Genomic DNA, 24007 nt, shown 5'->3' with positions numbered 1-24007 from the left:
TTCTATCTATGATTAATGCTTTTGTAGTATTTATAATTAATTATACTTTAGACTATTAGCTTATTTATTTTCTTATATGAATGATAGTTGAGTTAATTATTTATAAGACAATTGTTATAGTGGTCATTTTCTTATATGAATGGATTTGGTTTTAAATCTATTACACTTGTGTTTTTTGGCGTTTTTATGACATTATTCGTTATTTTATTCTGTTATTTTTCGTAAATAGTTGATTGAATGAATGCTTGAATGAATGATGAAAAATGTATGCTTGAATGAATGTATGAAAGAAGGATTGGAAAATTAGGGAAAATAGAGGTTTATGCCTCTTCTGGCACAGACTGTGCGTGAGTTAACTCACGCATGTGCTAATGGCTGCGTGAGTTAACTTACGCAGTGTTTTACACATGCGTTACTTAAGTAACGCAGCGTTAGTTAACTAACACATAGTTTTACACTTGCGTTAGTTAACTAACATAGGGACATTTTCGGCAACACTACAGGCGCGAGTGTTTTGTGCTGGAGGGAGAGTAGAAATCATAGAAAAAATTGATTTATTGAAGACATAAAAAGAAAAGAAAGACAACAATTCATACAATAGTTTTTTTTTAAAAAAAAAAATATCCATACAATAAGCTCCATGCATTTTTTCTTTTTTACAAAGTTTCACATTATTAATACTGCGTTTAGACTTCATTTTAAAAGGCTTAGGCCACATTGTGTTTTGGTCCATCCTTCTTTAACTTGATCTCAATGGAATATTAACCATTAAATTAAGGTGATTGTTCATCCAACCCTTCTAAAATGCGGCATTTTGCAAGAAGTTTGCTTCCAATAATGTATTCTGAGAATACATTATCGAAAGCAAGAATCCGATAGTATATTTCGACAGGAGCATATGAGAAGCAAGACTAACAATCACATTTAGTTAATCAAACTCTAAGATTCTTTCATTCAACATTATAAAAACCAACTTGAGGAATGCTTGAATTTAGTCCGTGGTACACTTAGCACAAAAATAAGAAAAGGACCAACATTTGTTTGTGCACTTGCCTATTTGGTTAATTTAAATCACAATCATAAGAAGAGAATATAAAAAATCATGACTATTTTAGTGTTTCTTTTCTTAAATTATTTGAAAACTTTATGGAAGAGGGCCATCTCTATATAACCGTGTTTCTTTTCCATCGTCTAATTTCTAAGATAAAAGTCATGTCTTCCTCTCAAATCCATTGACCCTAAAAACATGTATCCAATGACTTTGTTTGCCATGGCCCATGGTATGATGGAAAAGAAAAGGTGACAATAAACTTTGGAAAATTGCACGTTCCATATGCTATCCATTCAATTCGATTGCATAGCATATCTTTTCCACTAGTTGAACCCCACAGTTCGTACTAGAACTAAGTTTTTTAATTGCTTATCCATCTATATTTCAATTATTTATAGACTAATTATAGTTTAAGAGAAGATATGCTATGGGTTTGAAGGCTCGTCGAAGTTTTTCAGAGCAAGTTGATTATGTCTCTCTTCTTCAACTGAGAGCCATAAAAGGAAATAGGTCATACTTTGCTACAACACTTCCACTAATGAAATTGCTTAGGAAGCTGGCAAAATTGTCGTCTACAATATTTTAAACTTTGGGAAAGAAAATGAAAGCAAAAACATAATGTTTCTAAGAACTAAGAATTATGATTTCTCTTTTGCTACATGTACAAAAGGAGGGAATAGCCAGGAGAAACATGGGACTTGGATCGTTCCTGCTCTCTTCTGTTACTGTATCAGCCGCCGTTGCAACAATCAGCAACAAGAGCCAACTAGTTATCCACGCACTAAGCCAAAAAAGAATGCTGGACGTGAGGGGTGTATTGAGAAAAATTAAAATTCCACATCAAATTGATAACACTCTTGATAAAGAGTTTATAAAGTGGATGCACTCCTCACCTTATGAATTCTTTTAAAAAAAAGTGTAATCGAAACTTTGAACTATTTTATAATTTTTAAATTACGTCCTTAAACTTTTATTAATCAACACTTAATCAATGTTGATGGAATATCCGATATCTCAACCAATTTTACTCGTAACACTCCACTTAATATCCATATTATCATAATTTTATTTATTATTTACAAAATCAAATCCTATTTCACTTTCAAAATATATAAAATAAAATATTGTTCAAAAATGTATTCTAGAAGGAGAAAAGAGACATGAAAATTAGGGTGAAGAAAACTTATACAAACAATCATAATTTTTAGATCATTACAAATGTTTCACTTTGATTTTATAACTACTTTTTTTAACTACTTATAAAGTCATATATATGATTAATTGCATTTATTGACGGTGTAATTTTTTTTTTACACTTAACGTAGTATATAAATTAAACTTTTAAAAATAATGAGAAATGTATGAATAATTATTTTTTTAATTTTAAGATAAGGATTAACTTAAAACAAAAATTGATCTTTTGTTAGGAAAACAATTAACTGTTATTATAGTGAATATTAAAATGATTTACATTATTTTTCTCAAAAAAGACGCTTCACCATATTTATTGAAAATTAACATTTAAAAAATAGGGATAGTTTACAAATTAAAGATGAACTTTTATAAGAAAATATGAAAGGCTAAGTTGCAATACTTGGTTTTTGAGGGAAGCTGCAATACTTTTGATCATTCACACATATATAGAAAGAGGACGAAGGGGGATATGATCATTTCCTGTGGCTTATTAATATTAATGTATCAAAACGTCTTATTAGATTGACCTAGTTGAAGCATAACAAATAGAAACAGTGAGTGTATGAATATTTTTGAGTGAAATTCCAATGTTCATTCACTTACAAAAACAAATTTTAAGGAGATTGATCATATTCTTGTTGCTTTCCAGGACTCAAAATTCTTTCTAGTAAAAAATATATTTGTGGATTTTATCCAAAAGACATGATAAATCACACATTGACATATATTTATTGCATTAAATCTTAAACTTAGTTACACAAGACCATTATCATGTCTAGTTGTATTGTCTATTTTTTTTAGAATAGACTCAATTAATAGGTGGATTCTAGGGTGAGGGTCCAATTAGATCCCTCATCGGTGGACCACGAGAAAAACACCGTTAGATAAAATAGATGGTTAAAATTTATTCAAATTAAAAGTGAGAACATATACAATTACACACATTCAATCTTATCCTAACATGGTTTCCACCTCTGTTACTGTTAATGTTGTAAATCTGTCCATAAACATGTACGCTTTTCCCCTCAAATCATCATCTTAGACTAAAACCATCAAAATTGAAAATCAAGTTATGAACCCTACAATTAACAAATTTCTTCTTCTGTTAAACAAAATCTCTTACAAAATCTCATTTATTCATCAAAGTCTCTATAATATCTGACATGGAAGTTCCATTCTTAGCTCAATCATGGCGTGAAATGAAATGAGGGAATTGATGTGTTCATAAAATTAAATCCTTCTTGAATTGTTTGATAATACTTTTAATTTGATGGAAGGTGATGTTTGGTTGCATAAGAAATGGATTTAGGAGATGCCAAAGCTAGTAAGAATTTTAATATTTTTCTCCTCCAAATCTTTGATTTCTATTTCATAGTCTGATTTTGGACTGAAAAGAGGAATTGATGTCTGAAGAATAAGAAATTTCTAAATTTAGGGTTCATAATTTGATATCAGATTTTATGGTTTGAGTGCATAATCATTGGAAGTAAAGAGAGTATCTCATTTTGAAGGAAGAATAGTAGGAATTGTAAACATAAGTGAAAACCATCTCAGGATAATATTGAATGTGAAAAGTTTGACATGTTCTCCCTTTTAATTTGAATGAATCTAAACCATTTATTTAATCTATTGGTGTTTTTTTCGTAGTCCACCAGTAAGGGACCTAATTGGACCCTCATCCTAGAATCCACCCAATTAATATTGTATAATTAAAAATAATTGAGTTAAAAATCATACATTAGCTCTTTTATAACCTTATCTTCATTAATTAGCCATGTATAAGTCTGTCTGATTGTATAATAGAGACAATCAAATATGAGCTAAAATATCATGAATAAGTTAAACTGATTTGTATTATAGAGACAATCACATCGGAGCTAAAATATAATTCAAACAAATCAATATTTTAGCTCCTCCATTTCATATGAAAAATTAAGAGGATTTCAACTCTTACAAGATGGAACATATTTTTCAAACTATAAAAGATATTTATGTTTTGAAAAATGTAAAGAAAATGTTGTCATAACATATAAAGAAGTCTAAGTATAACTCTTATCATGGAGTCTAAGACAACACTCAAGAAATATATGTTTTATTTTATTTTATTTTGGTTCAAGTATGAGTAGTTATTCTCACATCGACTATGAATGAATAAAATGTTTGACATATGAAAGACGCGACCTGTATTCTCGATATCTTAATGATTGATAAGCTTATGATTGTTGTTGTGTTATTAACAATTAATATACTGTTTTTGAACATGTGATAGAAAAACAATAGGATTAGCCTTATCAAGTAAGTAACAACATTATAAAACTTTTTTTTTCGATAAGGCCAAGAGAAAGGTTAGGCATATGGAAAAATCCGAAGCATCCCAACTAGGTTGGCACCCAACAAAAGCCCCCATCCTCTACTGCCTTTTCAATACATAATATTATTAAAAAAAGGGAAAAATATTTACAATAAGGGGGGACTAGGCCAAAACCCTCAAAAGAAAAATAAATATATACAAGAAAAACAAGGGACCGAAATAGCTAAGGAAATCTACAATTAGGCATCTCATTGTTGTCCCTAGAAAAATCTGCCAACAAAGAAGAAGGCAACATAGTGAACCACGTAGTATCAAGCCTGAAATCAATATTACCAATCCTCCGGATGTTCCAAAAAAAATAAAAAAAAATTCATTTAAAGTAGGAAGAGGACCATGAGAGCGGGTTTTGTATGAAGCCTTTTGCAAATTTTTTTTTTTTTTCTTTTTTTTTTCTGAGACTTTGAAACTACCTCTTTAAATGGCACCTCATTCACAGCATCCTTTGCTAGCCAAGTTTGCATAAAATCTAAGTCTTTCTGCAGCACCGGGTCTACAGGAGCACCATCCGACACCACAATACTATTGACATCTAAAGTATTTTCCTTGACTGGGGATAAAATATGCTCTTGGTTCTCCTCCAAATGATTTCTAGCTATCTCATCAGATACATTCTCAAGTTGTATGCTAAAAATATTACTAGTAATAGCAGGGCTATGAGAAATAGGAGTTACCATAATTGTCGGTGTTACAACCGAGATATCATCTGTGTGGTCAATAATATCGTCTCCTTGGAATTGGGACGCTGCATCCATCTCCAAAGTAGCCTCCAAAGAAGCGGCCTCAAGTGGTCTTTGAACTGGAATATCTGAATTTGTTAGTGTGCCTCCTAAGTCAGTTGATGAAAGTCAGTATCTTTCTCAACATTATAAATTTGATGCATTCTATAGTAGAAAATCATATTGTTTCTGGTATGCTATCTCCATCTTTTGACTCATATCAAACAATTTTGAAAACTTCTTAGTTGCTGAAAATTGTTCAAAATGAAAAGAATAGTAATCAAAGAGATAAATTAAGCAAACATTTATCATAGTACACCCATATGATATTTTTATTACTTTCTTAAGTATCCATCTTTTAAATACTTCATTGCTTACATATGTATATCATATGATTAAAAAGTTCATTTTTATATATATCTAGATATGAAAACGTCTTCGAGAGATGTATACATAAGTTCATAATTAAGCTCATACGATCTCCTATTCATGATCATTAAGATGCATAACAATATACATGCTAGAGAAAATTATTTACTTTTATTTTTAAAATTTAGACAACATATATATATATATATATATATATATATATATATATATATATATATATATATATATTATAATTTAGACAACATATTCGTTTTTATTTTTCGTTAAAATTAACCATCATTATATAAATTACAAGAAATATCCCTTTTAACTACAATTTTGAAAAAGCAAAATGAAGGTTACTACTTACATCTTTCCCACTAATTGTGTGATACAACAAGATCTCGGACATCAAATGTTGAATTTTCCCCTCATGGAGCATTTAATTATTTTCACACTTTAGCACTCAATAACAAGCTCAAGTTCATAAACCAATAGAAAAAATAGAAAATCAGAAAATTAGAATACTGACTTGAAATATAGATAAAGAAATGACCTCATACCTAATTTCTTACCTTCTCACACTCCTAACGTTTTGGTGTTCATAAATTGAAAAATTGTGCAATTGTGGGATGCACCGAGATCATAGACTTCAAAGGTTGAATTTCCTTCTCTTGTAATATTTTTTTTTGCTTTTATGCTCTTTCACTCGACAACAATCTCAAGTTCATAAAATGATAGAAAAAAACTTGCAATTGGTGATTTAAAACACTGACTTCAAATACAGATGAAAGAGTAATATCATAACTAATTTCTTACCATTGACGCGCTCATTGGGTTTTGGTGTTAATAAATTGAAAATTGTATGATGCAATGAGAACTTGGACGCCCAAAGGTTGATTTTTCTTATCTTGGAATAATTCTTTGCATTCACGCTATATATAGCACTCGACAACAAGCTCAAGTTCATAAACCAATAGAAAAAAAACAAGCAATCGACGATTTAAAACACAGTCTTGAAATATAGATGAAGAAATTGTTAAACTTTCCAAGGCTATCTCTCTATTTTTAGATTGAATTCTTTCTAAAAGCAAGAATCTCTTAGGTATTTTATGTTTCCTTTCAGAATACATAAATGTATCTCAATAACGATCAAGCCTATTTTTATGGTTGATTATTATTGAGACCCTTTAAGTGCGACTCTTATTGCCTCAATACTTCACAAAGCTATTCATTTGGGGTGTTCCCATCAAGTTTTGTGTCGTCTTGCTAATTTAATTTGTTCCAATATCAAACTTCATTTTTCGATCCTTCGTTTGATATTTGAGATGATGAAATAACAACTATTAAACTTCACATTTCGGTCCTTCGTTTAATACTTGTTATTGAGTTTGAAAACGATGAATTTAGATTAGAAAATAGAAGTTAAACAAATAGATATTTAGACTTGGTTTGAATAGGATTAAGTCATTAGACTATTCCAACAATCCCAAGACTAAAATCTCAAGACAAGACATTAAACACGAAATTACAAACTTTAAATTAAGGAAAACCAAAGAGTTTTGTAACAGCAAAAGTTGACAGGAAAAATGCACGGTCTAGGCTCAGACCGTGCACTTTTCAACTTCCAGCAACACAAAAAATGCACGGCCCAGGCAAACCGTGCTAAAACGCACGGCCTGGAACAATACACGCCAAAACGCACGATCTAGGTGCTTAAAACAAACAGACCGTGCTTTTCTCCCTGGAAAACCCCTTTTCTTCATGCATTTTTTTTTATCTTTTCTTATCCAAACTTCATCCAAACCATCTCGCTTCTTTGATATTCAACCTGAAACAAAAACCACAATTTTTGTAGTAAATTAGCTCAAGAAATACGACTATAACTAACAAGACTTTATTGAATTAAAATGCCAAAAGCAGTTAAAACTACGACTTATCAGGAGGTACTTGGGAGAGGTTATGGTTAGAATGATTTTCCCTTCGTTATGGCGCAAGTGGATGCTTGAATGTGTTACAACAACTTCGGCGTCCTTTCTGGTGAATGGCAGCCCAACTTATAAGTTTAAGTTTGAAAGAGGTCTTCGTCAAGGTGACCCTCTTTCTCCTTTTTTGTTTTATTGGCGGCAGAAGGGCTAAATGTGATGATGAATGATTTGGTTGAGAAAGGTTTATTCACTGGTTTTGGTGTTGAGGCTCAACCTAGTTTGTCAGCTGATGGGATAAAACCGCAAGTGCACGGTCTTACCGAAGTAGTAATAAAAGTATCGTTCCAACAAGGAGTTATGAATTCAGTTAACTTTTAACAATGATTAGGTTGAAAGTTTAGAAGGTAGAAAGTTGTATTTTTGTTTAATAGAAAATAACAAAAGAAAAGATAAAAGCTTTGGGATTATCGGTTCATCTAATTGACAAATCATTCACAAGTCAAACCATTAAACCTAAAACCTAATTTTAGACCTAGTTTCTAAAGAAGAGTTTCTCTTAAGCCTATCACATCTCCTATCGGTCTTAGTGAGTGTGTTCCTCTAGCAAGCACGCCTATTTTCATGGTTGATTACTATTAGAATCCTTGAAGTTCGAAACTCTATATGTCTCAAGGTTCACTAGACTATTTTCATGTTTCGCAATCCTTGTCTAAATTCACTTGATCGAATATTAAAACTCCACTTTCGTTTTATGAATTAACATTTGGAATAATGGATTAACGATTATCAAACCCTCCACTTTTGTTTCCACAGTTTGATAATATTTAATCCATGTTAAAACGGTGAATTTAGAAGAGAAACTAAGGTTACATAAAATTAAGGTTTAAGGCTTGGCTTGATTAGGATTATATCATTAGACTTAACAAACAATCCCAAGACAAGAGAAGTCTACTCACTAACGTTCATTGTAGACATAGAAGAGAAGAAGAAGAAGAACATAAAATAAATGTGAACTTTTATTCAAAGAAACAATTGTCCCTTATTATTTCAGAGAACAAAAGATGAATATTTGTGATGGCTAGCTACTCTATTTATAGTTTACATTCGACTTATAATCTAAGCAATTACATCACTGGAATGTTCCACAAGAAAACTAAAATAGAGTAGCTTAAAATCTAAGCAAAAGCAGCAAAAGGGTATAATGGGGCATGCCACTTTTATATTATTGAACAAGATCTTCAAATTCTTTGCACATGATATTTTTGTATGAGATATTCATATTTTTGTCCTCAATCCTTGCACCAAATATTTCTGTATAAGATCTTTTATATTTTTGGCACGAATCAGCTCCAAAACCCCCTTTCTTTTGCTCCAAGACTCAATCCATCAAATCTTCACTCCTGAAATATAATAATATGCAATTGAAGTAAAATAGCTCAAAAAGGAAATAATATCAAAATAAAATAAACTTAAATCTAATTAAAACGAAATTAAATATTAAACTAAAACATCTAATTATTGACTCATCATCAGCATCTCATATATAGTTTGATACGATACTTTTTTTTGTTGAGGTTAAAATTTGGGAGAATATTCGAATTTTGAAGGAAGTTTTAATTCTATTTGAGGAGATTTTCGACTTAAAAATCAATTTTCACAAAAGCATGTTGTTCAATGAAGTTACACATATGCCTTTGATTAAAAATGCATTTGGCATTACTCTATTATACCATTGGATGTGTATTATTGTGCAACCATATGCAGTTGCATTGTTATTTTCAATACATGACATTGATTTTTAATATGAAATATGTCATAATTATATTTGATTTTGAACTATTAGTATGTACTTGGCTATCAACATAATATGTCTAGCACATAAACAAAGTCTTAAATTGAATGAAATATTGTGGTCCTTGCAAATTATTGACTCATTCATCGCACTGGTATAAGATCTATAAATTATATATGTTTAATTAATTTATAAGTCTCTAACCAAGTAATTGGGTTTAATGGTTAATGAACCTCATTAAATGATGAATTATTTAAGAGAGCCTTTATATTTGGTTGAACAATTTGTTGTTAGACTTTAATTACCTGAACTCCATATTACCGGAGTCTTTTCTTTTCCCCTTGAAATCGTAGGGTTTAACACAAAACAAAAACTATAAAGTCCCTGAACTAGTTAGAAATTTGTAAGTAGGACCCTAGAGTCAACACTTGATCAATGTTGATGGAATACCGACATGTCAATCAATTATACTCATAACCGTCCACTTAATATCCATATTATCATATTTTTATTTATTATTTACAAAATCAAATCATATTTCACTTTCAAAATAAATAAAATCAAATATCATTCTACCAAATCTCTAATCCTAGTTTATTATACTCCCTAATGTAAGATTTCGAAGTATTTAATTTATTTCTTGTAATACTTGTTATATGATGATTATTCATGTTTGTAGGAAGACAACACCATTAATTAAATGAATGAACTCAAATATTTAATGAATTCTATTAAAAATGAATAGTTTAAGAGAACTCGAATTTAACCTTTAGATAAAATCATTTTTTATCCCAATTGAATTCTGAATTACTACTATTGTTTCTTTCTCAACCGAAAAAAGTTCCATCAGATTTTGAATCGTGAGTGAAGAAGCAGTCTGTGTCTTTCTCAATACAATTGTTGGCTTTTCCCTTCCTTTATGAAAGTTATTGTTTCTTTCCCAAAGGCAGAGGAAAAATCAAGGGGCTTTGAGTGCATTGTGTGGTGTGGTCATGCATAGGCATCATATCATGCACAACCAAAGACATATTCCATGCATAAAGTCCAATGCATATAGTCATCATGATTTAGCACATGCAACCCAAACAATCCAGCTCAATCTCGTAAAAAGATAGTAATATTGTAATTTCTAACTTCCTTTTATGCACAAATAAACTCAAAGGTAGCTAGGTTAATAATCATTTTATTGAATTAAAAATAACTTTTAAATATAACCACGATAGTTAACGAATTCTTTTTTAAGTAATTTTTAAGAAATTTAGTGGCTAAAAATTCACTTTTATAAGGTGAATAAATAAGATGTCATAACTCTTCATGTATTATGTAATGTCTCTATCATCTGAGATAAACACATTTTAAAACATTTTTTATAATGAGTTTTTAAGCAAAATTCGTTTATATGTAAATGTAACTCAATTATATGAACCATCCATTCACTCCATATAAGTAAATGGTTGATGTAACGCTTGGAAATTGCTTAGAACTATCATAGATTCAGATTTTGACTAAATATTGAAATGAATAGCCCCACATGATTATTGCAAAGACTATTGTCCAATTCAAATTACAATAAATTATGCCATCTCTATAAATTTTCTACTATTTTATTTTCAAATCATGTGTCTTTATTTTTGTCTTTTTCTTTTTTGTATCCGATATTTGTCCACATTAACAATCGGAGGATCAAGCAAATTTGCCGGTATAATAATATATAAGAGTAAACGGTGGCTTTGTCTTTTGATACTCAAATGTGTTGGACTGTCGCAAATCGCAATGGTCTTGAATATATTAAATTTACAAATCATATATAATTGTGTCATTTGTTACTTTTTTTTTTTTTATCCTTTTCATTTGGCTATTGTTCTCGTAATTGCAAATACTAAAATACATACGCATCATTGAGGAGAAATATGGCGACCGAGATTTGAACTTGAAATTTTACAAAAATTTTGTATTTGAATTGAGTACAATAGCTCTAACCCTATTAACAATGTGCTTTTTCAGAGTCAGAGTAATAGGTTGTGAATATAGGTCATGCCTCTCTTGGAAGTGTCAGATGTATGTTTTTAGGGGGATTACCCTAGAAGGAATCGGAACGGCTCCTCCAAGTCTCCCCATGATCCCCCTTCTTTCCGCCTTTCCCTACTCTATTTTAGGCACACAATGCCCTAGTGGGAAGACTAAGTCGAGGATGACTTGGACCCTTGGACCTAAGTTTCTGCGGGCCTAATGGATTCTTGCATATCTGACCTGTGACGAACTCGTAGACGGCAATGGTATGTGGGGCTAAGCAGGACACAACTTTATCTTTATGGCCATACAAATTTATCTTCACAATCAAACTACTAAATTGTAATAAGGAAAACTGTCTTTTGTTAATCATTTTTGTTCTTTACTATATTTTCGGTAAATCAATTTATTTTTAGTTTTTCAAATTTGTATTTGTAGTTTTAATATTTCCTGACACTTCTTTAAAAAAAAAAATATTTTCAGACATTATAATAACAAAACCTTATACATTTAAGGACTAAAATAATTTAGTACCAAGTAATATGAAAGGACTAAAATAACTAAGTACCAAGTAATACTCAAGCCTAATAACATTATAGTGGGGTGATTTTGAATTTGAAGTGGAATTAAAGAAGAAATGGTGGCCAAGTTGGAAAGGGTAGGTGAAGAAAATCAGTTAACAGAAAGGGACAAAAAATAAAGGCATGGAAAAGGACGAATTTGAAACCCACTAACGAACCATGCTACACGGTAATGGACAATTGCACAGGTTGATGCAGAGGACAAAGTTTTTATAATGGTACTAAACCAAAGGACAGAGAGAAGAAACTTGCAGGAATAATGAGTACACCAACAAACAACACCTTGGTTGAATTCACAACACAAGACACCTAATAAGGACACGCAAAAACCAAGTTATTTTTCTGTCACTCTCTAAAACATCCTTATACAAATCATTTATTTATTTATAGGAACATTGTCAGAAATTTCGTTCCTCAATTTGAAGAATAATGTGGGGGAAGAGAGATTCCATTTTCATATCATATCATCACTTACATTACTCACAATTCATAATCAAAATATTCGGTACTCTTAAGATTTTTTATAGAGTAAATAATCAATTTGATTTTAAAATTTTGTAATTCGGAAATATATTGTTTGAATAGACGAAATGACAATGATTATTATAGCTCTCACACAAAAATGGAGTTGTGATTCAAACTCTGATCATGATGTCCGACCTAACAATTAAATATAACAAAATTGATTAACAAAAAAACAAGTACGAGTTTAAATCTATTTAACGAAATACACATACGAGGACCTAATCAACAAAAGAAAAGACACAATATGTTACATTTTTGTAAGTTTGGTACATTCTAATAGTTTAGTGACACTACCTCAAATCTAAGTGCTAAAGTGGTCGTTTATTGTCTTGATCTTCCAATTTTTGTGATAAGAAGACACTATAATCTAAACTTTATTTGAAAAGTAAGTAAAGCATAAACAACCCCTTTTGAGGCAGAAATCTAACATTTTCATTACTGTTATAAGCTAATAAAAACAAATTCTTAAATTGGTATTTTCATATGATATCAACTGTATTGGTTAATTTAATTGCATCAGAAAGAACCCTTTACAAAGCATAAAACAACATTTTAGAAAAAGGGAAAAGAAAGTGTGGGAAAAAAGAAAGAAAGAATAATACTCTAGTTACTCACTTTGCTATCACCTAATAACGACACGCAATAGCCTAGTTATTTTCTGTCACTCTCTCCAAACATTCATCTACAATCATTAATTTGTAGGAACATTGTCAGCAACTTCGTTACAGAAAATTAATTCCACCATAACAAAGTGGGCAAAGAGAGATTTCATTTCAATATCATAATAATTTAGATGGTACAAGTTATTCATTGCACATATATTTTCTTAACCTTTAATTGTCAGATTGAATGACATAAAATTTGTGACATTGATAACATTGAACCAATTATAATATCACAATCCTTCTCAAAGAGAAGGAAAAAAAAATCATTTATTACACTGTGGTCGGTTAATGTCACCATTTCAATGTCACCTATTTGCTATCCCTAATTATCACATTGTGATAGAAAAATCTTAATCATATGAAGTTCGGTCAAAACAAGACAAGTAAAGTATGACCAATAATTATTATTTCGACCAAAGAAAATAAAGTATGACCAATAATCATTACGATAAGAATTTGAACATATTCATTACTCATATAAGCTAAGAAAAACAAATTCTTAAATTGGTTTCTATATGATGTTAAATACTCAAATTCATTGGTTAATTTTACATAGCACAAAACATTTTCAAAAAGAAAGACTCAATTCATAATTCATATCATCAAATCTCATAATTCACATTACTCATATAAGCTAAAACAAATTCTTAAAATTGGTATTTCCATATGATGTCTACTGTATTGTTAATTAATTGCATTAAAACCCTTCCTTACATACCACAAAACATCTAATAAACAAAGTGGGAAAAAACAAAAGACTCTAGTAGTGACACTCACTGACTATACTATAGTCACTCTTTTCCATGTCTCATGGAATCAACAAAAGACCATCATCATCATCCATCATGTTGAATTGAATGAAATTAACTACTGACATAGTGACAACTCATACACACATCACATGACAATGCAAGCATTTGGATTCTCATCACTAAACATTTGTGGTGGTTGTGTTTGCATATGAATATTTAACATCTCTTGGTAAACTTGTGCAGCATTATACCCTTCAACATTTACATTTCCATAACCAAAACCAAAGGGTTGTTGAACCATATACTCCATTATCTGAACTTCACCTCCTCCTTCATTGTTATTACTATCTCCACCCCCCTTGTTCTTTTTCTTACCCCCACCACCACCTTCATTTCCTTCTTTCTCACCACCACCACCTTCTTTGTCTTTCTTTGGTTGAACTACCTCAACCTTTCTCTTTAGCTTCTGTGATAAATTCTCTACTAGCTTTTTCACATCCATTGTACCCTTCACAGTCACATTATCTTTCTCTTTATCAACTTTCATTTCAAGCACTCCTAAACACATTAAAATCATATTCTTCATATCAAAATCATAGAAAATAAAATAAAATCATTTTTTTTTTTTAATATTGAAAAATAAAAACCCACCTTTAGTTTTCATAACAATTTTCCCAATCTTATCAATACATCCTTGACAGTGTAGTACCAATTTCAAAACAGAAGTGGTAATTGACTGTTACATTAAACAAAAATTATATTAAAAACCAAAAAATAAAAATAAAAATAAAAATGAAACAAATTAGAAAAATACAAGAACAAAAAAAAAAGAAAGAACAGAACCTCTTTTTTGTCTTCATTTTTCTTCTCATCAGATTTTTTGTTTGGTTCATTTTCCTTCTTGTTATCCTTCTTGGGAATTGGTGAAATGAGTTCAACTTTCTTCTTAATCTTCTCAGCAAGATTGTCTCTCAGTTTTGTGGGGTCCACATTTCCGGTGACGGTTACTTTTCCGGTTTCACTCTCTGCTTTCACCGTATCAACACCTTAAAAACAGAAACATGGTTGTTCAATTTTAACGATTGAAAAATGAATTGAAGAACAATGATGAAAACCCAGATCGGAAAAAATGTGTAGAAACAGAGGAGTGTGAGAAAAATGATACCTTTGATGCCGTTAAGGTGTTTGGTGACTTTGTTAGCGCAACCTTCGCAATGCATATAGACTTTCAAAACCGTTGCGTTGTTTTTGCCTTTGTTGTTGTTTTCTTCTTTCTTCTCTCCTCCATTGTTGTTCTTATCTCCTCCATTGTTGTTGTTGTTGTTTTCTTCTTCCTTGTTTCCTTCATTGTTGTTGTTGTTTTCTTCTTTGTTTTCACCATTGTTGTTGTTTTCAGCATTATTCCCACCATTTCCACCCTTATTTTTCTTCTTCTGTAAAAACAAAACAAAAACAAAAAATGGGTCAGAGTCTAATACATGAAAACACAAAGAAAAAGAGTGATAATGAGTGAGTGTGGTGTTATTACCGCCATTGTTGAAAGGTTTTGGAAGAAGAAGAAGAAAAGTGTGATTCGGAATTGGAATGTGTTTGTGTTTTGTAACTGTTTTAGGAATGAATAATAATTAGTTGTGGAAGTAACGCTTTTAAGGGTATAAGTAGTGGGAAGAAGAAACGATCATGCTTGCTGCGCGTATTTGTTGTGTTGTGTGGAAAGAAAGAAAGGAATTATTGGACCCACTTTCTCATGGCTTCAAAAGTACCTTTTTCTTGAGTATTTTAATTAAGTCATTAATTAGTTAGTTAATTAACAACTTAATTTGTTGGGTTTATGGTTTTATTCTATTGATTTGACCAAAAGTGTATGAAACTTGTTGCCTCTTTGTTGCTAGGTAAAAGCTACATCTGATTTGTGTTTTCATCTAATCTATTGTCAAACTTCAATTAGATTGGACCTCGATGCTGTCTTTTGATAATTGTTTTGTGAATGTATTTGATTGTTGCTTCTGATCGTACAAAATTTATGAGTATAATGTGACTTATATCAGAGGTTGAGTAATCCACGATGTATATAGAATAGTATTTTGTCATTTCTTTATCTCTTTGGCTTTTAAAACATAAACAAGATCTAGGATGAGGTTCAAAAGAATATTCCATTAATAGTAAATTTGTACATTATTCATAGAATTTTTTGTCCACATAGTATGAATGAATAAGATGACATCAAACAAATTAGCTACTTTTTTATGAAAAAAATAAAAATAAATGTGGTACATTGGATTTGTTCAATTGGTTTAACCACGATCGAATCGCATGACAATATATAATAAAAAAAGTAAATAATGCAAAAGGTAAAAAACTTTAGTATAATCAATTTAATCAATTGTTCTTCAACCAGTTTAATCTAATTTTATTTGACTACGATATAACTAGGATAATCTTAACACGACAAATTGAGGGGTTTCTAATTCAATGGATCATTTAGTACGATTTAAATTTTTTGTTGTGGATGATAAACTTTTATGAATAAATTCATTATTTAAAAAATCAGTGGTCATCTTGTCAAAATAAAAAAATTAATCAGTAACTTGATATAAAAAATGTTCATATATGTTAGGATTAACGTGAAATATCACTAGCAATGCAAAAGCTTCATTTAGTTCCTTCGTGATTTTCACATAACACATGCATTGAGATACGGTATTTGATTAACAAATGCAGGTCCAAACATATACTTGGTGGTATTGAATCTTAGCTATCCCAATCGCAGGTCTAAACTAGTTCACGAGAAAATTACGAGGAATCAAATTAAATCTAAAATCTGAAAAATCAATGGTTGAAAAATTAGTAACTTGTCATCAAAACAAGTCTGGATCTATTGTTCATTCATGACTTGTTTTCACATAAATAATCCTTGATCCACTTCAACTCTGGCCTATCTTCTCAATTGTCGCACCACAATAGAACCAATGTCGCTATGATTAAGATTTGTATTTTCGTGAACTTATCTCGATTGATAGATACATTACATTATGTCCCCGTGAGCTTAGCTCAATTGTTAAAGACAATGCATAATATATGTAAGGTTTGGGGTTCGAATTTCGGCCAGCATAAAAAAAAAAAAAAAAAAGATACATTACATTATATATGTAACAGTCGGAGTTCGAATATCTCAACACTCGCTGCAACTCTTTGCATTTAACCACTATTCTACTTGAAAAAAAATTATATTTATGTCAAAAAAGATCTATTAAAAACCCCATGTGCAATCATAGAGCCATTTATAAAACTTGTTTGATATTTGAATATCTAAATGCAAAGAGTTGTGACTTTTATCGTTGATCCAGCTGTTTTTTTTTTTTTTTTTTTTTTTTTTCAACTTTCATGGTTAGTATTTTAATAAATTTTATGCATATTTTAAAAATAAACATAAAAATCAAATTACTAGTATTTGACATCAAAAGTTTTAATTTATTAAGAAGTACGTTTTTCATATTATTTTTTAGTCAAATTGTCTAGTGGCTAGAGCTCACACACAATTTAACTGTGAAGAAGTGGAGTGTCTGATGTTCGAATATCAACCTCTACATATAATATGCAAATATCCATTCCAATTAAGTTAAGTTCTGAGAAAGCTTTCCATTTTCTAAATTGTCAACAACAAAGAAATTTCCCAGGCCCCACCCACACCTTGACTATGGGACTCATTTTCGCCACCATTGACTGAAATTGGATCAACAATTCGGTGTTCAAACTTTCACAAATTCATCATCTATGAAATTTTTCCAAACACCACATTGCCCCCACCTTTATGTATTTGATTTGTGACTTTTGTGTTATCACACATGCTGGTTTTATAAGTATAAGTTAGCCGATTCATTATAAAATAAAAATATGAATATAATTGTCATTTCGAATTGTTAATTTATAATGTCACATTTGGTTTATTACCTCCACACATTATACTTGTATTGTTCATGATCGTTTTTAATTAATTGATCGATTCTGATTTATTTAGTTGCTTTGGCATGTGGAAATAATGATGATGGGTTTAGAGGAAGAGATTGGCCTTATTTTGAAGTTCACAGATATTGACAAATGCACGCAACATAATCATCCAAATTGACATACATTGGTCACTAGGAGATCTTCAATGAGACAAATATTTTTTATTTTTTTTAAGAAGCTAAATTAGCTCACTTAAATTGGTATGGAGAGAATCGAATCTGAAATCTTAAGGAGGAGTGCACTCCCAAATCTCAAACCAATACCATTGGGCCAACTCAAATTGGGTTAATGAGACAAATATCTTACAACGTGAAATTCCTTGGATCTTGAAGAAAACGGCTTTGAGAAATGTATATATAAGGTTGTAGAAAATTAATTTGAATATAATAGTATCATTACCCTTGTTATTTTCATACAAGAATTGTATACTACAAGATATTTATTATACATTCTAAATTAGTACTACCTCCGTCCTTAAATATAGGAGCCTTTTGCCAAAATTGCGGAGATTAAGAAAGTTGATTGTAATATTAAATTTGTATATAATTACTATTGTTTTTACAATTTTATCCTTAAAAGAGAAAGAGTAAATTTATGTTTTCAGTATAATATTTATTGTTGATTGAAGAAAAAATGCAAAATAAATAAGGGTATGTTGGTAAAGAAATAATTAATGTACTTGGAAACACCAAAGAGGTCTTAAAAAGGGACAAATTATTTTTTTAAAAGGGTCTTATAATTAGGGACGGAGGTAGTATATAGTTAAGCTTTTGAATCACCTTCTAATATACCAATCTTTCCCATTTTTCAACCAGATTTTGTTCTTTCAAAACCCAACAAATTATCCAATTACAATAGCATACAGTAGCTTGATTCACAAAGTATTCCCAAAGGAAAAAAAATACAACAATATCTTAATGTGTTAAAAGATAAAATTATTTTGAAAGTCGTCGTAGTGAGATCATTTTGTAATACCTTTACATTAGCATGTCATAATTAAGATTATACGATTTTCAATTTATGATCATTGAAATGCATAATAATATATTTGCAAACGAAAATTTTTACTTTTATTTTTTAAATTTAGAAAACATTTTGTTTTTTAAATTTAGACTACATATTTTATTTTATTGTTCTTTAAAATTAACCATTAATACATACATATATATATATATATATATATATATATATATATATATATATATATTGAAAAATGTAAAGGAAATGTTGTCATAAACATATCTAAGTATAAATCTTATCATGGAGTCTAAGAAAACGGTCAATAAGTATTTTTTCTTTTTGAATTCAAGTATGAATAGTTAGTCCCACACCGACTTTGAATAGATAAAAATGTTAGATATATAAAGGAGACGACATGTATTCTCGGTATCGTAATATTGTTGTTATGTTATTAACTATTAATATATTGTGTTTGAACATGTGCCAGAAATACAACAGGAATACCTTTTCCACCTATTTCTCAGCTGTCATTTTGGTCTCTCATTATGGCACTAGCTACAGTCTATCATCAATTTTAACATCAACTTATCCTTTGTGTTAACAACTTTTAAAGTTACTAATAGATGTTAGAGTCCTCAGATAAAGCTAGTAATCATCTCAGAAATTATCAATATTTTTAACATTATTTGGTCCTGCAGAAATAACACTAAACCAAACTTGAGTGATGCAATAACAAAGATCATCTCAAAGGTCTCATAAGCTGGACTTTAACCGGTCCCTCCATGAATGATTTCAGAATTAATTCTTAAAGCTTTTAGAGTCAATACTCACTATCCTAAAGCTCATAAAATCACTAAATTTATTTGGCATCCTCCAATCCTTCATTGGATAAAGTGTAACACTAATGGCCAAGCAGCTTGTGCAGGAGTATTCAGAAATAGAAATGGGGAAGGCATTGGGTGTTTTGCATTTAATTTGGGCCTTGCAAATGCTTTCTGTGTTGAGCTTATTGGAATTATCTTTGGCAGTTGAATGTGCAGTAGATAGGAATTGTAAATTCTTATGGATTGAAACTGATTCAAGGCTTGCTACCTTGGAAGTCAAGTCACCTCATATGGTACCATGGCAGTTAAATAATAAATGGCTTAATTATATTCACATGATGAGCACCATGTCATATTTTGTAACTCATATTTAGGAAGGAGAACCACTGTGCTAAGGAGTTAGCTACTTTAGGTTTGACATTGAGGCTATGTTTGGATTGGTGGTGTGTGGTGGAATGGAATGGAATGGAGTGGGATGGAGCCACATTCCATTGTTTGGTTTTGTAAAAAAGGGATGGAATGGGATGGAGTGTGATGGAACCCATTCCATCCAATACCACTCATTCCTTCAATTTTCCATTCCATCCAATTTGGGGTGTATCGAATGGAATGAAACCACATTAATAATATAATTACCATTTTGTCCTCACTTTTCATTCCCCAAATCAATAGTGATGGTATTGTAAAGGTTCATTACTTTTCTCTGTTAGTCAAAATTTGAAATCTGCTATTGTTATGTTTTTTTTCTTCCCCAAATCAATAATGATGGTTCTTTTTTTCATTTTTATTCTTCTTCTGAATTATATTGGATCTATTGTTATTTGTGAACCCTTATTTCTGAATCTTTGTTCATGCATGTTTATTTATGTGCCCATATCTTATATATTTGTGAACCCATCTTCAAAGTCACGCATGGTTGGATCAGTTTTTTTTTAGGATTAAAAATGGCTTTTTCAACTTGGATATTCCCAAATAACTCTAGACACTGCACTTTGAATTGAAGCATGGTTATCAAAAAACACCATAAATAACATTACACCGAATTTATTTGAATGAGTTGCATATACAGTACTGATATCCGTATTTCTTCAAAGAGAAAACATATGTAGCTCCTTTCCTATATCATAAATAATGCATATTTGGGCATAAACTACAAATGATAGGTTTTTTTGGTTAAATTCCTATATGTGCACACAGTATATGTTAAAAAATTGTAACCCATCTGTTATTTCTATGCTTAAAGTTGATTTTATTCTTGAATTTTTATAGATGACCAATGAAGACATAAGAGCCAAATATGCAAAATTGTGTCAAATGATGATTGTTCAATTATCTATCATTATTGTTCTAATATGTTCACTAAAAAACAAGTCTAGAAGAGCCCAAATACATTCTAGAATCACAGAGCATAGGGAGAGAGTTAGAAATGAGGTAATGAAACATATTATAGGAAGTGATCGATGTTATGATATAATTCGTATGAGTCCCAAAGCTTTCTTAAACTTGTGCATCTTATTACGAGATCGCGGTGGACTTACACATACACGAAGGGCGTCTATTGAGGAACAAGTAGCAAAATTTCTTCAGATGGTAGGACATAATGTGAGAAATCATGTGATGTCTTTCTTCTTTAGACGTTATGGTGAAACGGTTAGTCGTCATTTTCATAGAGTACTAGACGCTTTGATAGAGGTGGAGGGGATATTTCTGAAACAACCTGATGGTACACAAGTTCCTCCAGAGATACTTAACAACAATAGGTTCTGCCCGTATTTTAAGGTAAACAGAAATCGTGTCTTACACAAATATTAATAAGTTATGTTCTGCACTTTTAATATGTTAATTGAATGTCAGGACTGTATTGGAGCAATTGATTGTACACATGTGCGTGTTAAAGTACCAGCACATCTTGCACCTAGATATCGTGGTAGAAAAGATTACCCTACACAAAATGTCTTGGCTGCATGCACATTTGACTTGAAATTTACTTATGTCTTGGTTGGATGGGAAGGAACAGCATCCGACTCTAGAATAGTTAAGAGTGCGTTGACACGTGCATATCCTCTTAAAGTTCCACGATGTAAAAAAAACACAACATAATTGTACAAGTATCTAGATTAGCCAAACTAATAAACTCATTATTTTTACCGGAAAATATTATTTGGGTGATGCAGGATTTCCTTTAAAGGCATGTCTCATCACACCTTATAGGGGAGAAAGGTACCACTTACAAGAGTATTCCAATTGATGCATTGAAAGCTTTTAATGGAATTCCAATTGATAACCGCAAGGAAATGTTACATCTCATTGTGCCCGACTTTCCTTTTTATTAATGGTAATATATTTATTTATCACTTTTATGCAATTTTATGTGTTTTATCAACTAAAATTGAATATCTGTATATGAAAATTTGCAGGTATTGTGGAGTCCTTAAAGAATAGTATTGTCAACTACAATGGACCTATATTTGACTTTTTTTTTGCTTGTGACAGTTTGATGACTTATGGACATATTGATAGTTTGATGACAATTGTTTTGGTAATTAATTATTATTGTCATTCTGGTGCTATAAAGTGAAAGATAATGTTTTGGTGACTTATGTTTTGGTAGTATAGTGTTTTGTTTTTTATCATATGATGATGCAATAATGAATTATATGCGAAAATGATAAAGATTAGCTATGAGAATGTTGAATACAAAATAAACCTGCATTTCATGTGTTCACAAGAATTGAACAGATTTTTTTCCTGCAGCATTTGCAAATGGTTTTGAACTATATCAAAAACATGATATTGAATTATACCTATAAAAATACGATGAACAGTGGTTGCAAATGGTTTTGAATTTTACGTGTAACCTATATAATTCTTCGATATTATTATTGTTTGGTTTAATCTGCCAAAGGAAAATACACTAGTTGCAAATTATGCAGAACCAAAATTTATGTTGCTTATGTTTATTCTTGTGAAGTTTTCTAAGTAAAGGGTAAATAAGGAATAAAAAAGTTATAACTAATTCCATTCCGTTCACTTTCCAAACAATGGAGTAGAAAATTAGTCTCATTCCGTCATATAATATCAAAACAATGGAATGGAATCTTTGTTCCACTCCATTCCATTCCATCCCGCTCCATTCCGCTCCGCTTCGTTAGTTTTAGGTTATCCAAACAGAGCCAATGAATTCCCTTGGTGGAATACTATTCTTGTTTTCATTAAAGAACAACCGGATAGCACTTGCCATAATGGTATATAACATTACCCAATTAGAATGTGCCATGTGGCACACCCTTTAAAAAAATATATCAAATAAAACATTTATAAAGTAACATTGGTAGGTGACACACTCTAATTGGCCAATGATATATATCATTGGTACCTTAATGGTATATAAGTGGAATCCGAGAATAACTGGTCAAAAATAAGCTAGGTATTCCATATTATAGGTTCTTTTAATTTATTTTGGAGTTTCGTTTGGTACCCCCTCTCCCTCTTTTTGTTTAATATATTTTTTGTGTTGTTTGCAATCGACACACCCGTCTACAAAATTATTATTTTTACTTTTAGTACTTCAAGAGGTGTATTTATATCGTATGATTTAAAAGTTCTTTTGTTTACAGCAAGTTATGAAAACCTTTTTGAGAGGTGTATATATAAGGTTGTAGCAAATAAATGTGAATATAAAATATCATTACCCTTGTTATTTTCATGAGGAGTGTTTTTTGAACAACCAATTTGGTGACAATTTATTTGACAATCATATTTTACAAAGAAAAAGGTGGTATTGGCACGGAAACCATAACAATAGAGAGATAAAGAAAAAAATAATGTGAGTATGAGAGAAAAAGTTGTTGCAAAAGTTGTCACTAAATGAATGTTCAAATATAATAAAATATTCATTATATACTCTCAATTAGTATAAAGTTGTCATTTCTCAATTTCAAACAAGAAATGTATATCACAAAATATTCATTATACTCTCAATCAGTATATAGTTAAGCATTTGAATCACTCTCAATTAGTACCAAAAACAAATTTATATGCTGCCAAATATTGGGTATGGACATGTATAATTTGATCAACTCTCCTTTAAACGTATAAACGTATTAACGAATGGTGAAAATGTTTATGTTGATCAACTCACCAAATATTGCGAAAGGTGACATCTTTTGAATGGTGAAACTTATAAACGTGCGTAAAAATGAGTTTAATTTAACGAATGACACAAACCAATCATCCAAATGAGATAAACTGACCACCATTA

At 30.6% G+C, this 24007-nt stretch overlaps 1 protein-coding gene and 1 long non-coding RNA gene across 2 annotated transcripts; one reads left to right on the top strand and one right to left on the bottom strand.

Moving 5' to 3' along the window:
- Positions 1–13832: 13832 nt before the first annotated feature.
- Positions 13833–15678, bottom strand: LOC25492402 (heavy metal-associated isoprenylated plant protein 3). Its single transcript, XM_013600507.3, has 5 exons — positions 15483–15678; positions 15120–15387; positions 14798–15000; positions 14606–14690; positions 13833–14512 (listed from the first exon to the last, which is right to left on the bottom strand). The coding sequence occupies exons 1-5, from the start codon at positions 15486–15488 to the stop codon at positions 14100–14102; spliced, it is 975 nt and encodes a 324-aa protein (XP_013455961.1). The 5' UTR covers positions 15489–15678; the 3' UTR covers positions 13833–14099.
- Positions 15679–21984: 6306 nt separating this feature from the next.
- Positions 21985–22346, top strand: LOC112421005 (uncharacterized). The gene is made up of 2 exons (XR_005645875.1): positions 21985–22081; positions 22164–22346. It is a non-coding gene; the product is annotated as an uncharacterized lncRNA (long non-coding RNA).
- Positions 22347–24007: the final 1661 nt, after the last annotated feature.

This window comes from Medicago truncatula, chromosome 4, assembly GCF_003473485.1.
Source record: "Medicago truncatula cultivar Jemalong A17 chromosome 4, MtrunA17r5.0-ANR, whole genome shotgun sequence".
Classification (NCBI taxonomy): domain Eukaryota; kingdom Viridiplantae; phylum Streptophyta; class Magnoliopsida; order Fabales; family Fabaceae; genus Medicago; species Medicago truncatula.
Note: the sequence above shows the minus strand (reverse complement) of the source record. Positions and strands in the feature narration are given on the sequence as shown.

Excerpts from the sequence above, each read along its gene's own strand:
- LOC25492402 (XM_013600507.3), bottom strand. Across the intron at positions 14,691-14,797 it reads AAAATGAAGACAAAAAAGAG|TCAATTACCACTTCTGTTTT; the intron begins GTTCTGTTCTTT and ends TTAATGTAACAG. Across the intron at positions 14,513-14,605 it reads AATTGTTATGAAAACTAAAG|GAGTGCTTGAAATGAAAGTT; the intron begins GTGGGTTTTTAT and ends TAATGTGTTTAG.